The sequence below is a fragment of the Oncorhynchus mykiss genome, chromosome 5 (assembly GCF_013265735.2).
Source record: "Oncorhynchus mykiss isolate Arlee chromosome 5, USDA_OmykA_1.1, whole genome shotgun sequence".
In the NCBI taxonomy this organism is placed as follows: domain Eukaryota; kingdom Metazoa; phylum Chordata; class Actinopteri; order Salmoniformes; family Salmonidae; genus Oncorhynchus; species Oncorhynchus mykiss.
Genome location: NC_048569.1, coordinates 72,817,629 through 72,832,315, shown reverse-complemented (window position 1 = coordinate 72,832,315; position 14,687 = coordinate 72,817,629). Strand labels below are relative to the sequence as shown.

At 45.2% G+C, this 14,687-nt stretch overlaps 1 protein-coding gene and 1 pseudogene across 5 annotated transcripts in view; both read right to left on the bottom strand.

Annotated features, from left to right (window-relative positions):
* Nucleotides 1-1,735: 1,735 nt before the first annotated feature.
* Nucleotides 1,736-3,000, bottom strand: LOC110524512 (annotated as a pseudogene).
* Nucleotides 1,736-14,687, bottom strand: part of LOC110524511 (disabled homolog 1) — a 357,464-nt gene continuing 344,512 nt past the window's right edge. For 4 of the 5 annotated variants that reach the window (XM_036978314.1, XM_036978313.1, XM_036978316.1 and 1 more), the window contains 8 exons: nt 13,801-13,863; nt 13,480-13,576; nt 12,939-13,148; nt 12,589-12,770; nt 12,194-12,404; nt 11,734-11,903; nt 9,156-9,258; nt 1,736-5,869 (listed from right to left, as the gene is read on the bottom strand). In XM_036978314.1, coding sequence (XP_036834209.1) covers nt 9,178-9,258; nt 11,734-11,903; nt 12,194-12,404; nt 12,589-12,770; nt 12,939-13,148; nt 13,480-13,576; nt 13,801-13,863 — 1,014 coding nt within the window. In that variant the 3' untranslated portion in view covers nt 1,736-5,869; nt 9,156-9,177. The remainder of the gene's footprint in view (nt 5,870-9,155; nt 9,259-11,733; nt 11,904-12,193; nt 12,405-12,588; nt 12,771-12,938; nt 13,149-13,479; nt 13,577-13,800; nt 13,864-14,687) is intronic. The other variant, XM_036978315.1, reaches the window with a different exon arrangement.

The window sequence follows — 14,687 nt, the reverse complement described above, 5'->3', positions numbered from 1 at the left end:
ATTACATTTTCACAGAACATTTGACGTTGTCCGTAAGCTTGAGTTCATTTGCACACAAAAAATAATACAATGATGGAAAGACCTGTGTGTTTTTCTTGTTAATGCAGACAGAAAAGAGCTCCAACTTCTTAAATCAAAGCCTCAGTTTTTTCCCGCACATTGAATATAGTTGCGGAGAGTCCCTGTAATCCTAGATTCAGATCATTCAGGTGAGAAAAAACATAGATATGCCAGTTGTGTGAGAAACTAGTCATCATGCAAGCGGTCAGACAAGTGAAAATTATGGTCAGTAAAGAAAACTTTAAGTTTGTCTCTCAATTCAAAAAAACGTGTCAATACTTTGCTCCTTGATAACCAGCGCACTTCTGTATGTTGTAAAAGCGTTACATGGTCGCTGCCCATATTATTGCATAGTGCAGAAAATACACGAGAGTTCAGGGGCCTTGCTTTAACAAAGGTAACCATTTTCACTGTAGTGTCCAAAACATCTTTCAAGCTGTCAGGCATTCCCTTGGCAGCAAGAGCAACTGCTTGCACGCGCGTTACCACTCCACTACGTCTCCCTGTCATGACTTTTGTGCCATCAGTACAGATCCCAACACATCTTGACCACCAAAGTCCATTTGATGTCACAAAGCTGTCCAGTACTTTAAAAATATCCTCTCCTGTTGTCCTGGTTTCCAGTGGTTTGCAGAAGAGGATGTATTCGTTATTTGACCCCCATAAACGTAACTTACATATACCAGGAGCTGTACCAGGCCCGCCACATCTGTTGACTCATGCAGTTGTAGTGCATAGAATTCACTGACTTGTATGCGAAGCAGTAACTGTTTCAAAACATCTCCTGCCATGTCACTAAGTCATTAAGTCCTCCACAACAGTACGGAGCTTGCCTGTCCTAGCCACTCGGTAGCTCACCATATAAGATGCTTCTAGCCCCTTCTTATTAATGGTATCTGTTGCTTTTATACATGTCTTACTACTTGAAAAGTGTCTTAATTCTTGCTCTTACAACTCGTGTGGCTAATTTTTCAAATTGTCATGTTTCGTTTCTAAATGTCTGCGCAAGATTGAAGGTTTCCCGCGAGAGAGTAACTGTTAATGTGATTAGATGTTAATTATTTGACAAGGCTACCTGTATTTGACATTGTGTTGTTATTTCACTGAACACAAGATGGTTTCATTTTATGTTTGGCAGTGAACGAGGCTACTCAGGCGAGAAAGAAACCTCACCCAAATGTATAGTCCCATTGGAAAATATAAATGTACTGTTTAAAAATGTGAAGAAAATGTAAAAAAGAAAAAAAAAGAAAAGTGAATGACATTTTATTCTGTGTACCCCCGATGGCATTGCACGTACCCCTGGGGGTACGCCTACCCCAGTTTGGGAATAGCTGTTGTAGACAAACAGACACAGAGAAAAGGGACACCATTTGGGGAGTCTGTCAGCATTCCAAAGTAGAGAACAGGGGTATTTAAAGTGAATTCCAAAGCGGCAGCCATTTAAGAGATGGACATGGACATGTGAAAACATAATACATGTTATATTTCCATCATGATATGGCTATTTAGAGAAACATATGTATGTCATACTGTAGGATATTATTCATACAATTGGTCTACTAAATCATAATTAAAGCCATCCTTTCTTGATAGATGTGTGTCAGGCAGGTGAGAGAAGGGGCACACACACACACACACACACACACACACACACTGATCACCCAGACCCAGCTGGCATTGGGATGTGTTTAATAGTAACATTATTACATGGTGGAGACGTAAATCAACAGAAAATAAATAAGTATTCTAAAAATCCACAGTAGAATGCTATCGTATTCATCAAGATAAAAATAATGTGTCAATTTACATTAAGAAAACGTTATCTGCGGTAAGCATAAAATATGTCTAGAAATATTATGTAATCAAACAGCATGTTTCCCTTTTACTCCACTTCCTCATCTTCTTCTTCTTCGTCTTTTTCTATTGTCCAAACAGTTATTCAAGTTGTCAGTCCAGATGAGTCTAATTACGCATAGACTTTGGCCATAAAATAGGGAGTCACTGGCATCAGAGTTGATGTAGTACTAGCAGTAGCACAGACAGACAGGTTAGGGGTCGATGACAGCCAGCTATGAGTGTCTGGTGTGGTTGTGATGATGGGTAAGGGTCCTATCACTCAGACTGAGGGATGATATGAAGCATGGAGGTGGTGATAGTATGACTGTAAGAGGTTACAGGGTACATCAGTGGAAACGTGTTATTGGCACATGGATATTGATAAACATGGATTCTGCTAAAACAGATATAGATAAACATGGATATTGGTAAACATGGATTCTGCTAAAACAGATATTGATAAACATGGATTTTGATAAAAACAAATATTGATAAACATGGATGTTGATAAACATGGATGTTGATAAAAACAGATATTGATAAACATGGATGTTGATAAACATGGATGTTGATAAAAACAGATATTGATAAACAAGGATATTGATAAACATGGATGTTGATAAACATGGATGTTGATAAAAACAGATATTGATAAACATGGATATTGATAAACATGGATTTTGATAAAACAGATATTGATAAACATGGGTGTTGATAAACATGGATGTTGATAAAACAGATATTGATAAACATGGATGTTGATAAACATGGATTTTGATAAAACAGATATTGATAAACATGGATTTTGATAAAACAGATATGGATAAACATGGATGTTGATAAACATGGATGTTAATAACACAGATATTGATAAACATGGATGTTGATAAACATGGATGTTAATAAAACATATATTGATAAACATGGATGTTGATAAACATGGATGTTAATAAAACAGATATTGATAAACATGGATGTTGATAAAACAGATATTGATAAACATGGATGTTGATAAAACAGATATTGATAAACATGGATTTTGATAAAACAGATATTGATAAACATGGATGTTGATAAACATGGATGTTAATAAAACAGATATTGATAAACATGGATGTTAATAAAACAGATATTGATAAACATGGATGTTGATAAACATGGATGTTAATAAAACAGATATTGATAAACATGGATGTTAATAAAACAGATATTGATAAACATGGATGTTGATAAAACAGATATTGATAAACATGGATGTTGATAAAACAGATATTGATAAACATGGATGTTGACAAACATGGATGTTAATAAAACAGATATTGATAAACATGGATGTTGATAAAACAGATATTGATAAACATGGATGTTGATAAAAACAGATGTTGATAAAACAGATATTGATAAACATGGATATTGATAAACATGGATGTTGATAAAACAGATATTGATAAACATGGATGTTGATAAACATGGATGTTGATAAAACAGATATTGATAAACATGGATGTTGATAAAACAGATATTGATAAACATGGATGTTAATAAAACAGATATTGATAAACATGGATGTTGATAAACATGGATGTTGATAAAACAGATATTGATAAACATGGATGTTGATAAAACAGATATTGATAAACATGGATGTTGATAAAACAGATATTGATAAACATGGATATTGATAAACATGGATGTTGATAAAACAGATATTGATAAACATGGATGTTGATAAAACAGATATTGATAAACATGGGTGTTGATAAACATGGATGTTAATAAAACAGATATTGATAAACATGGATGTTGATAAACATGGATGTTAATAAAACAGATATTGATAAACATGGATGTTGATAAAACAGATATTGATAAACATGGATGTTGATAAAACAGATGTTGATAATAAAGGGCTGCAGTATAGACAAGGGCTGTGTTAAGGAAAGACACTTATAGGCTCATAGACAGAACAGAGGTTGAGAGAGCTACAGAAACCTAGACAGACAGACATGTTGGTATTGCTTGATACCTTCTGGTTGCATAACTGAAGCCTGCCTATTTTATGGCACAGAAGTCTGTGGACAGAATGATCATTGTTATTATCATTTACAAAATGAGTTTGGCAAATCGACAATCAGCTCTTAAAGTCTTGTGACTGTATAACTCCAGGAGAGCTGACTCCAGCGGCTTGATTGACTTAGAAAATAAACATTTCCGTTTGTCTGTTTTAATCCATATTGTACAAAAGCTATTATAGAGAATGAGCAATTCATTCACAGAATCAGTTAGTTTGGCAACATACATCCGAAGTCCGGCACTATCCGATTTGTCAATGTTCGTTCATGCCAGGCAATGCCTGTTAGGTTGGCAACATCCATGCCTCAGTGTCCATTCACTTTGAAGCCTTCCCATTCCCTCTGAGAAGAGACATTTGGAAAAACAGTGTGTGTGTGAGCAGCTCCCAGAGAGTCTGTTCCTGCATAGTGATCCAGCAGACACTCACAAAAAGGCGAAACACCCAAACAGCCAATCAGATGCCAAGATCCCAATAAACCGGCCAATCAGAAATAAGGATCTCAGCATACCAGTCCATACCAGGATCCACTTGCTACAGACACTAATTCTGTCCATGTCTGATGCTGTGTGTGTTGGGAAAGGAGACAACGCTTGGCCCAGTCACCCTTAGGCAGCATAGCCTCTAGCAATGTTTGATGGAGAGAAAGAGAGAGAGAATGAAACGCGAGTAGAGGGGGTAGATGGAGTGTTCCATCCTTTGTAAGAGGGGATGCCAGGCTGCTGCTAGAGATGAGTAACACACACACACACACACACACACACACACACACACACACACACACACACACACACACACACACACACACACACACACACACACACACACACACACACACACAAGCAAGCCCAGGGCCCCTGACCTATAGTTCTATTGCCCCCAGGCTCTCACCTAAAGGAATTAGGCTTCTATGGGTTTCTATTGGCAGTTTTGGTGCCAGAGTGTCTGGAAGATGCTTTGGGGGTTGTGCACCCCACCTTGAAAATAATGATACGGTCACTTAGTTTGTTTTATCTCATGTTGAATTAGACTGTGAAAAGAGAGAGAAATACAGATGTAAGATCTTCATTTGAGTCAGCTTGCTGCAGCAACAGGACATGTGAATTATTATGTGGATTATAATTAATTACATTTTTGTAGGTGTTGATACATTTTTCATGACAAATCAAGTCAAAATTCAAAGTGGAAATCACAAACTTCAGAAGCCTTTTTAAACCTCAAATACACTACAAGTTTAAAATGCCTTGCACTTGCAGGAAAGTTCTCCTGCAACAGGGTGATCCTACATCTGTAGAGTGGGCTCAATGATAACCTGTGATTTGAAATTCAATTAATATCCTTTAGTCTTTTTCAGGTATGAGGTACCTGTTTTCAACCCATCTCTCCCCCGTCCCCTCCTTTCTCTGTCTGAGAGGAAGAAGACTTTCTGGACTTCAAGTCCTTGAGGGCAAAGTTCCAGGATGAGGAAGTGCTGAAGCAGCCCGGGACCAAATCTGCTCTCCCTGAGAAACCTAAAGTCCTGCCTCCTCCTCACAGCCCTACAAACTGCCTTCCTTCCCTCAGCTCCACATCACACACACCCTCCAACTCACTCTGGAGGGTGTGTGTAGCTTGAACCTCCCTCCTCTCCTCCCTTCAGGGGCCGGGTGGCATCGCATCCAGAGTCATCGTCAAGGAGGAGAAGAAGGTGAAGAGCAAAGACAAGGATGAGGGGAAGGTGAAATTACTAGGTAAAAAGAAGGCAGAGGTGAAAGCTGATAAAGAGAACGTGCGTGCACACACACATGGGGTTGGTTGGTCAGCATTGGTAGGTCAGTCCAGTTTTCAGTCTCTTTATTTCCTCCCTTTGTTGATCTGGGCATAGAGAGGATCCTTCCCCTGCAGACAGAGATCCTTCCCCTAGGCAGACAGAGAGGAGACACAGTTAGCATGTTAGTATTAGCATGACCCACTGGGACTGAACACAGGTCAGCTACTCCCTAGACTCACAGACCCTTTCTCCAGCTGCAACACATGCAGTTCCTGTTGTCAACGCCAGATGGCAGTAGCACCCTGCTGCAGACAGAGACCAGTCATAGTGCAGAGGCTGAGGGTATTGTTGCATAGAGAGTGTGTAGCCCAATCCCAAATCCCAAATGGACCCCTAAACCCTACGCACTTGTGGAGAGGATTTGACAGGTGTAGTAGCTTCAACTTGCTAAGACCAATAAAATCCTCTCAGATCTTCACAAGTGTGTAGGGTTTGTGTGTGTTCTCTCTCTCCCACCCACCTCAGCCTGTCAGATCCTAACTTTGAACAATGGATCTATCACTGTTGGAGTGTGTGTTTGCATGTGTGTGTCTGACACACTGCTGTCTGCCTTCCTCCTACAGCAGCGTGTGAGTATGTGTGTGTCTGACACACTGCTGTCTGCTATCCTCCTACAGCAGCGTGTGAGTATGTGTGTGTCTGACACACTGCTGTCTGCCTTCCTCCTACAGCAGCGTGTGAGTATGTGTGTGTCTGACACACTGCTGTCTGCTATCCTCCTACAGCAGCGTGTGAGTATGTGTGTGTCTGACACACTGCTGTCTGCCTTCCTCCTACAGCAGCGTGTGAGTATGTGTGTGTCTGACACACTGCTGTCTGCTATCCTCCTACAGCAGCGTGTGAGTATGTGTGTGTCTGACACACTGCTGTCTGCCTTCCTCCTACAGCAGCGTGTGAGTATGTGTGTGTCTGACACACTGCTGTCTGCCTTCCTCCTACAGCAGCATGTGAGTATGTGTGTGTCTGACACACGGCTGTCTGCCTTCCTCCTACAGCAGCGTGTGAGTATGTGTGTGTCTGACACACTGCTGTCTGCTATCCTCCTACAGCAGCGTGTGAGTATGTGTGTGTCTGACACACTGCTGTCTGCTATCCTCCTACAGCAGCGTGTGAGTATGTGTGTGTCTGACACACTGCTGTCTGCCTTCCTCCTACAGCAGCGTGTGAGTATGTGTGTGTCTGACACACTGCTGTCTGCCTTCCTCCTACAGCAGCGTGTGAGTATGTGTGTGTCTGACACACTGCTGTCTGCCTTCCTCCTACAGCAGCGTGTGAGTATGTGTGTGTCTGACACACTGCTGTCTGCCTTCCTCCTACAGCAGCGTGTGAGTATGTGTGTGTCTGACACACTGCTGTCTGCCTTCCTCCTACAGCAGCGTGTGAGTATGTGTGTGTCTGACACACTGCTGTCTGCCTTCCTCCTACAGCAGCGTGTGAGTATGTGTGTGTCTGACACACTGCTGTCTGCCTTCCTCCTACAGCAGCGTGTGAGTATGTGTGTGTCTGACACACTGCTGTCTGCCTTCCTCCTACAGCAGCGTGTGAGTATGTGTGTGTCTGACACACTGCTGTCTGCCTTCCTCCTACAGCAGCGTGTGGGTATGTGTGTGTCTGACACACTGCTGTCTGCCTTCCTCCTACAGCAGCGTGTGAGTATGTGTGTGTCTGACACACTGCTGTCTGCTATCCTCCTACAGCAGCGTGTGAGTATGTGTGTGTCTGACACACTGCTGTCTGCCTTCCTCCTACAGCAGCGTGTGAGTATGTGTGGAAACATATCACAGCAGGTTTGATGGAGATGTCCACAGACTACAACAGTCAGAACAGGCCTGTGTTATTACCATACACAGTGTTACACTGCAATCAGCCTGTCAGCAGGGAGTTGCATAGGTTCACTCTGACACGTGATTGGCTGATTGGTCCAGCACTTCCATATCTGACTCCTAAGTGGAATGACCATATTTGAGAATTCTATTGTATGCAGATGGAACCTTTGAGTGTGTGAGTCAAATACATGTACATTTGTGTGTATGTCAGTATGTGGCCGAGTGACAAGACCACAAACATACCTCTGGTCTCTCTCCTTCTACTCCCCAACCCTGGCTCCTCAGTGATTGGGTTTAGGGTTCTTCCTAGATATAAACTAATGCTAATTCATATCACCCAGTTGTTAGTGGTGGCAGTCCAGTATTACTGATAAAACCACTGACATTACATATTTCCCTGTGTGTGGGCCTGACTGACACCACCTATCATTGCACCCACACTATAAGAAGTAAGTGTGTGTGTGTATGTGTATGTGTGTGTGTGTGTGTGTGTGTGAGATAAAGGGAAGCCACTGCCATAGGAGGAACGTCTCTACAGTACAACACTGACTATCTCCAACCCTGAACTGCAATCCAGGACATATACATTTGACATCATATTACATTTGACATCACATAACATAATGTACAGGACAGTATATACACTGAGTGTACAAAACATTAAGGACACCTTCCTAATACTGAGTTCCACCCCCCCTTTGCGCTCATAACAGCCTCAATTCGTTGGTGCATGGACTCCACCAGGCGTCGAAAGAGTTCCACAGGGATGCTGGGTGGTGGACCATTCTTGATACACGCAGGAAACTGTTGAGTTTGAAAAACCCAGCAGCATTGCAGTTCTTGACACAAACAGCACCTACTACCATACCCCATTCAAAGACACTTAAATATTTTGTCTTGCACCTTCTGAATGGCACACACACACAATCCATGCCTCAATTGTCTCAAGGCTTAAAAATCCCTTCTTTAACATGTCTCCTCCCCTTCATCTACACGGATTGAAGTGGATTTAACAAGTGACATCACTAAGGGATCATAGCGTTCACCTGGATTCACCTGGTCAGTATATGTCATGGAAAGAGCATGTCTCCTTAATATTTTCTACGCTCAGTGTACATTGAATATCAAAATGTTGAAAATGCATATGAGACAAACAAAATGACATGATGACAGCGTGCCCATGCATGGTGAGTTTTAAACACACACACCCTTTATTGAGATACTCACACACCTCTGGTGGCTATAGGGAGAGAGAACACAGACACAACAAGCACACACACAGACGCAGAAGCACACACACGCACAGTTGCATAATCACACAATCCAACCACAGGCAGTCAGACACACCATGCTAACATCAGAGGATGCAGCAGACAGGATAAGTGAGAGGACAAGAAAAAGGGAGGGCTGGAGAGAAAGAGAAAGACAGAGAATAGAGAGGGTGAACAGAAGATCACTAAAGGTAAGGTGTGTGTGGAGAAGGCAGGCTTACAGAAAGCAAAGGAAGGAGGGAGGAGAAGGAGGAGAGTTAGGTTGGATAGATACCTACCCAGCACCCAGCCAGCGTCTATCTAGCTGTTGGCAGGTGGACTGGTTTGGGCTGGACTAGAAACTGCTGTCTCACTGGGACAAGGAGACCCAGACCCACACGCCTGGAGAGGAGAGGAGAGGAGAGGAGAGGAGAGGAGAGGAGAGGAGAGGAGAGGAGAGGAGAGGAGAGGAGAGGAGAGGAGAGGAGAGGAGAGGAGGAGAAAAGAAGGCAGGAAGGAAGGAAGGAAGGAAGGAAGGAAGGAAGGAAGGAAGGAAGGAAGGAAGGAAGGAAGGAAGGAAGGAAGGAAGGAAGGAAGGAAGGAAGGAAGGAAGGAAGGAAGGAGAAGAGAAAGAAGGAAGGAGAAGAGAAAGAAGGAGAAGAGAAGAGAAGGGCTTGAGAAGAGAAGGAATGAGAAGAGAAGGAAGAAAGAAGAGCAGGAAAGTAAGGGAATATAGAAAAAGAGAAATAGTTGTAGTTGAAAGCAGGATTTAAAAAGAGGAGATTATAGGCAGGGACAGAGCAGCAATGTACTAAAGGAGAGAAAGGACACACACACACACTGAGGACTTATAAAACCCTTTTTAGAGTGCACTCAATTGATGCCTGAAACGCTCTTTACACCTTCCTCACCACAGAGAGAGTGGGAGGATGTTTCTCTCTCTCTTGCTCTTCTTCTCTCTATACAGGCCTGTTTCATTAAGTTGCGTAAAACGTAATGTTGACTGTTGCTGTCTCTAATGCTGAGAATGCCCTACTTTCTCTCTCTCTCTGGCTCTCTCTCTTTTTTTCTTTCCCTTTCACTAATTCAGGTTTTGTTCCATAACAACAGGAATATGAGCTCCACTGGCTCAGCTGAGTCACACTTCTTTCAGAGCGAGAGAGAGGGGTGGGGGGCAGGGGGAGAGAGAAGACAGAGAGAGACAGAGAGAGACAGAGAGAGAGAGAGAGGGGTGGCGGGCAGGGGGAGAGAGAGAGGGGGGGGCAGGGGGAGAGAGAAGATAGAGAGAGACAGAGAGAGAGAGAGAGAGAGAGAGAGAGAGGGGTGGCGGGCAGGGGGAGAGAGCGAGAGAGAGAGAGAGGGTGGGGGCAGGGGGAGAGAGAAGAGAGAGAGAGAGAGAGGGGCGGGGGGCAGGGGGAGAGAGAAGATAGAGAGAGGGGTGGGGGCAGGGGGAGAGAGAAGAGAGAGAGAGAGGGGTGGGGGCAGGGGGAGAGAGAAGAGAGAGAGAGGGGTGGGGGCAGGGGGAGAGAGATAGAGAGAGAGAGAGAGAGAGAGAGGGGGGTGGGGGGCAGGGGAGAGAGAAGATAGAGAGAAGAGAGAGGGGTGGGTGGGGGCAGGGGGAGAGAGAAGAGAGAGAGAGAGAGGGGTGGGGGGAGAGAGAAGAGAGAGAGAGAGAGAGAGAGAGAGGGGTGGGGGGCAGGGGGAGAGAGAAGATAGAGAGAGGGGTGGGGGGCAGGGGAGAGAGAAGATAGAGAGAGGGGTGGGGGCAGGGGGAGATAGAGAGGGGTGGGGGGCAGGGGGAGAGAGAAGATAGAGAGAGGGGTGGGGGGCAGGGGAGAGAGAAGAGAGAGAGGGGTGGGGGCAGGGGGAGATAGAGAGGGGTGGGGGGCAGGGGGAGAGAGAAGATAGAGAGAGAGAGGGGTGGGGGGCAGGGGGAGAGAGAAGATAGAGAGAGAGAGAGAGAGAGAGAGAGAGAGGGGGGTGGGGGCAGGGGGAGATAGAGAGGGGTGGGGGGCAGGAGGAGAGAGAAGATAGAGAGAGAGAGAGGGGGGTGGGGGCAGGGGGAGAGAGAAAGAGAGAGAGAGTGAGAGAGGGGTGGGGGCAGGGGAGATGTGAGAGAGGGGTGGGGGCAGGGGAGAGAGAAGATAGAGAGAGAGGGGTGGGGGGCAGGGGGAGAGAGAAGATAGAGAGAGAGAGAGAGAGGGGTGGGAGCAGGGGGAGAGAGAAGATAGAGAGAGAGAGAGAGGGGGGTGGGGGGCAGGGGGAGAGAGAAGATAGAGAGAGAGGGGTGGGGGGCAGGGGGAGAGAGAAGATAGAGAGAGAGAGAGAGAGAGAGAGAGAGAGAGAGAGAGGGGTGGGGGCAGGGGGAGAGAGAAGATAGAGAGAGTACTTTGGAATTGACTGACTGGCATACAGAATCAATGGTAGAAGGCATCGCTTCCAATTCAGTTTTTTTCTACCATTGTCAGGTTTGTGACCCCAGTGCTTTCCCATTCCTCTCTCTCTATGTATCTCTGTCTCACAGCACTGTTTATGTACCTACCTACCTACCTCTCTCTCTCCCTCCCTCTCTTTCTCTCTCTCATTCACTCTGTCTCACACTTTCTCATTCTCTCTCTCTCTCTCTCTCCTTCTCTCCTTCTCTCCCGCTCTTGAATCCAGATAAATAATAAATATGAATTGCCCTCGGAAAGACACTAGTTCATCAGTTGAATAATAACAGGGTGCTATAGAGGAAGTGATGTATGGAGCTACCTGTTAACATTAACAACATCTTAATGATCTATCTGACACCTCCAGCAGCTCATTTAACACTTTACTGGCCCACACACACACACACACACACACACACACACACACACACACACACGTACTCACCGCATCCTCCTCTCCACTTCGACTGGGGCTGCCCTCAACCTCACCGAACGAGTCATCTGTGGAGGGGTCGGTGGCGTCTGTGGGGGGGTCACTGATGTGGTCAATGTGGTCACTAACGTGAGACGCCGCCGATTTAGATGGAGAACTCTGTCTGGGGGCCGGGGTCGGAGCTGGGGGAGGAGAGGGGGAAGGGGTGGAGAGAGATGGGATGAAAGTACAGAGATTCAGCATTCTTCTGGAGTAGAAATCAGATAAAGTACTTCCCCAGCAACTGTCTCTCTGCAGTTTTATTGATGATGATGACAAATGACAACTAATTAAATGAGATACAGAAAATCAAAAAGACAGGGAGGCAAAAATGGAGGTCGAGCGGTATGAGGGGTGAAGGAAGGAGACAACTTCCAAACAGAGAGTCATTTAGCTATAAACACAAATCAAACAGCCATGAGTGTGTACATACGTGAGTTAGTGGAGGGAGTGGTGGAGGTGACAGGAGTGAGGTTGAGCTGAGAGATGTCAAAGTCGTCACAGTCATCTGTATCGGTGACGGTCCCCACACGGCTGAAATAGGAGCTGAAGGCCTCCGAGGTCCCAGCTAGACAGGGGTGCTGGTCCCCCATCTTAGCAGGCATGGCAGGGGGCTTCGCTAGCTGGAACTCCTTAAACATCTCCTACAGAGAGAGTAGAAGATGTTAAAGACACACTAACATTTTGGCCAATAAAAAGTGACAGTATTGTATAGAGTTTTTGTGTCTTGGCCAGGCCATTACTATCAATGTGAATTGGTTCTCCAATGACTTGCTTGGTAAATAGCATGTATATATTTTTTTCATCTATAGAATACAATTCTCCTACCTTGCTCATCTTCTGCCGCTGCCTCTCTGCATGCTGTGGACTTGAGGCTGATGAGGGGGCGGGGTTAGAGGCAGCGCTGGCAGATGATAGGCTGTCACAGGGTTGATTGACAGGGAGGAACATGGCAGGCATGGCAGGCAGAGATCCTGGCTGGGCTGGGAGGTAGGCTGTAGCAGGGAACCCTAGATGCAGGACAATACACTTTTTACTGTGTGTGTGTGTGTGTGTGTGTGTGTGTGTGTATGTGTGTGTGTGTGTGCGCGTGCGTGAGAGAGAGAGAGCATGCGCACGTTAGTTCATCCCTGTGTGTATGCGTGCATACATAGATGTTTGTGTCTGTGTGTATATACCTGCTCCCGTCATAGCGGCCCACTGCTGCTGTGTAGCAGGGAAGAGGTTGGCCTGGCCCCAGATGAGAGGCTGGCCTCCAGGCAGGACCTGGGCTACAGGGAGGGACTGACCCAGGGGGGACTGGACCCCAAACAGAGGACCTGCCTGGGCAGAAAAAGCCTGCTGTGACCACACCTGACCTGTAGGTACCGCTCCCATCGCCACATAACCTGGACAGAGAGAGTAGACGAGGGAGTTATACACATGCACATAGCACACACACATACACATGCACATACACATACATTTAAACACAGAGTACCCCATTTACCACTGCAGTACAGTGACCTACTTTAGCTTGTAGTTAATATTGTGTCTTAATGGTCCTACTGAACTATGGTCATTACGTCCACAATGAACCTCAGTCATTATCATGCATAGATTTATTCAGACAGTCCCAAACTCATAGAACTACACAGACTCATTATAACTGACTCATATCTTCTCAGAGCTGCTTGTTCCAACTCTGCTGCAAAGAGGAAAGGAGAGATGAGTTCCTACCTGAGGGTACAGAGGCGGGGTTGAAGGGGTTGAAGAGTTCTGTGAGGGGCTGCAGGCCCAGAGACGGGTCCAGGGTGTTGGCTGGAGAGGCAGGGGTCTAGGGTGGGAGGGAAAGGTAGAGGAACAGGTTAAAACCACTTTATTCCCACAGGGGAGCCAAACGGACACACACACACACAAATCACTACAGTACACTGTATGCTTGGTTCTGCCAGCCAGTATAAACAATAACATGATTCCTCCGTCAGATAAACCAGGTCAAAGGTCATGAGAAAGAGAGGGGAGGAGGAGGAGGGGGGGGGGGGGGGGGGGTGTACTCACCGAGGGGGAGTAGATGTCCGGGAGTGTGGAGATGTCTCCGAAAAGCTCTAATTGGTTGATATTCTGCCAATCAGAAAGAGAGTTCACAGCCGTCAGACGTCATGGCTACAATAGCAACGTACAGCATTTCATGTCCCAACACACATGCAACACCTTTCACTAAAAGACGGCACACGCAACATGCCTCACACAACTTGGTACCTACGTCTGTGTGGCAGTGACACCATCAAACAGCGCCACAGGGAGACGGACGGGCACACGTTAGATGATGATGTCATGGAGTAATATGATTGGTGGAGGTGACTTACCAACCCGATTCAAGTTACTCTGAACTCTCAACATGCTCTCATATCTCTCCATGTGTACACCTCTCTTTCTTCAAAATCCCTGTTTCATATCTCTCTATTTAAAATGTCTCTTTCTTTGATAGCAGTCTATTTCTAACATAAAGGTCTTTATCCCCGTGGTGACCGGAGAAAAAGGAGTCTATTTTTAGTTAAAGATGTGAGGCTTTACATGGTCAAAGATTAGCATAAATCAAAGATAGGGCTAATCAGAGCCCTCTATAGAGATACATATAGCTCCAGAATATTGCTGTATAGGGCGCTGATAATGTCTGCACAGATAACAACGCTTCTTAGAATATCTGCCTTCTGGCTCCGCTAGTTAAACTGATAGGTCACACATAGACCATGACGCTCTTATTATATTCTAAAGCTTAAAGTGTGTGTGTGTGTGTGTGTGTGTGTGTGTGTGTGTGCATGCATGTGTGTTCTACTTCTATCTATCAGATAATGGATCAGAGAGCGTGTCGTTTCTAGCCATACAGATGAGTGGAGTATCTGTGCTGTTAGTGAAAGAGGAGGAGAGAGGAGGAGTTAAGTACA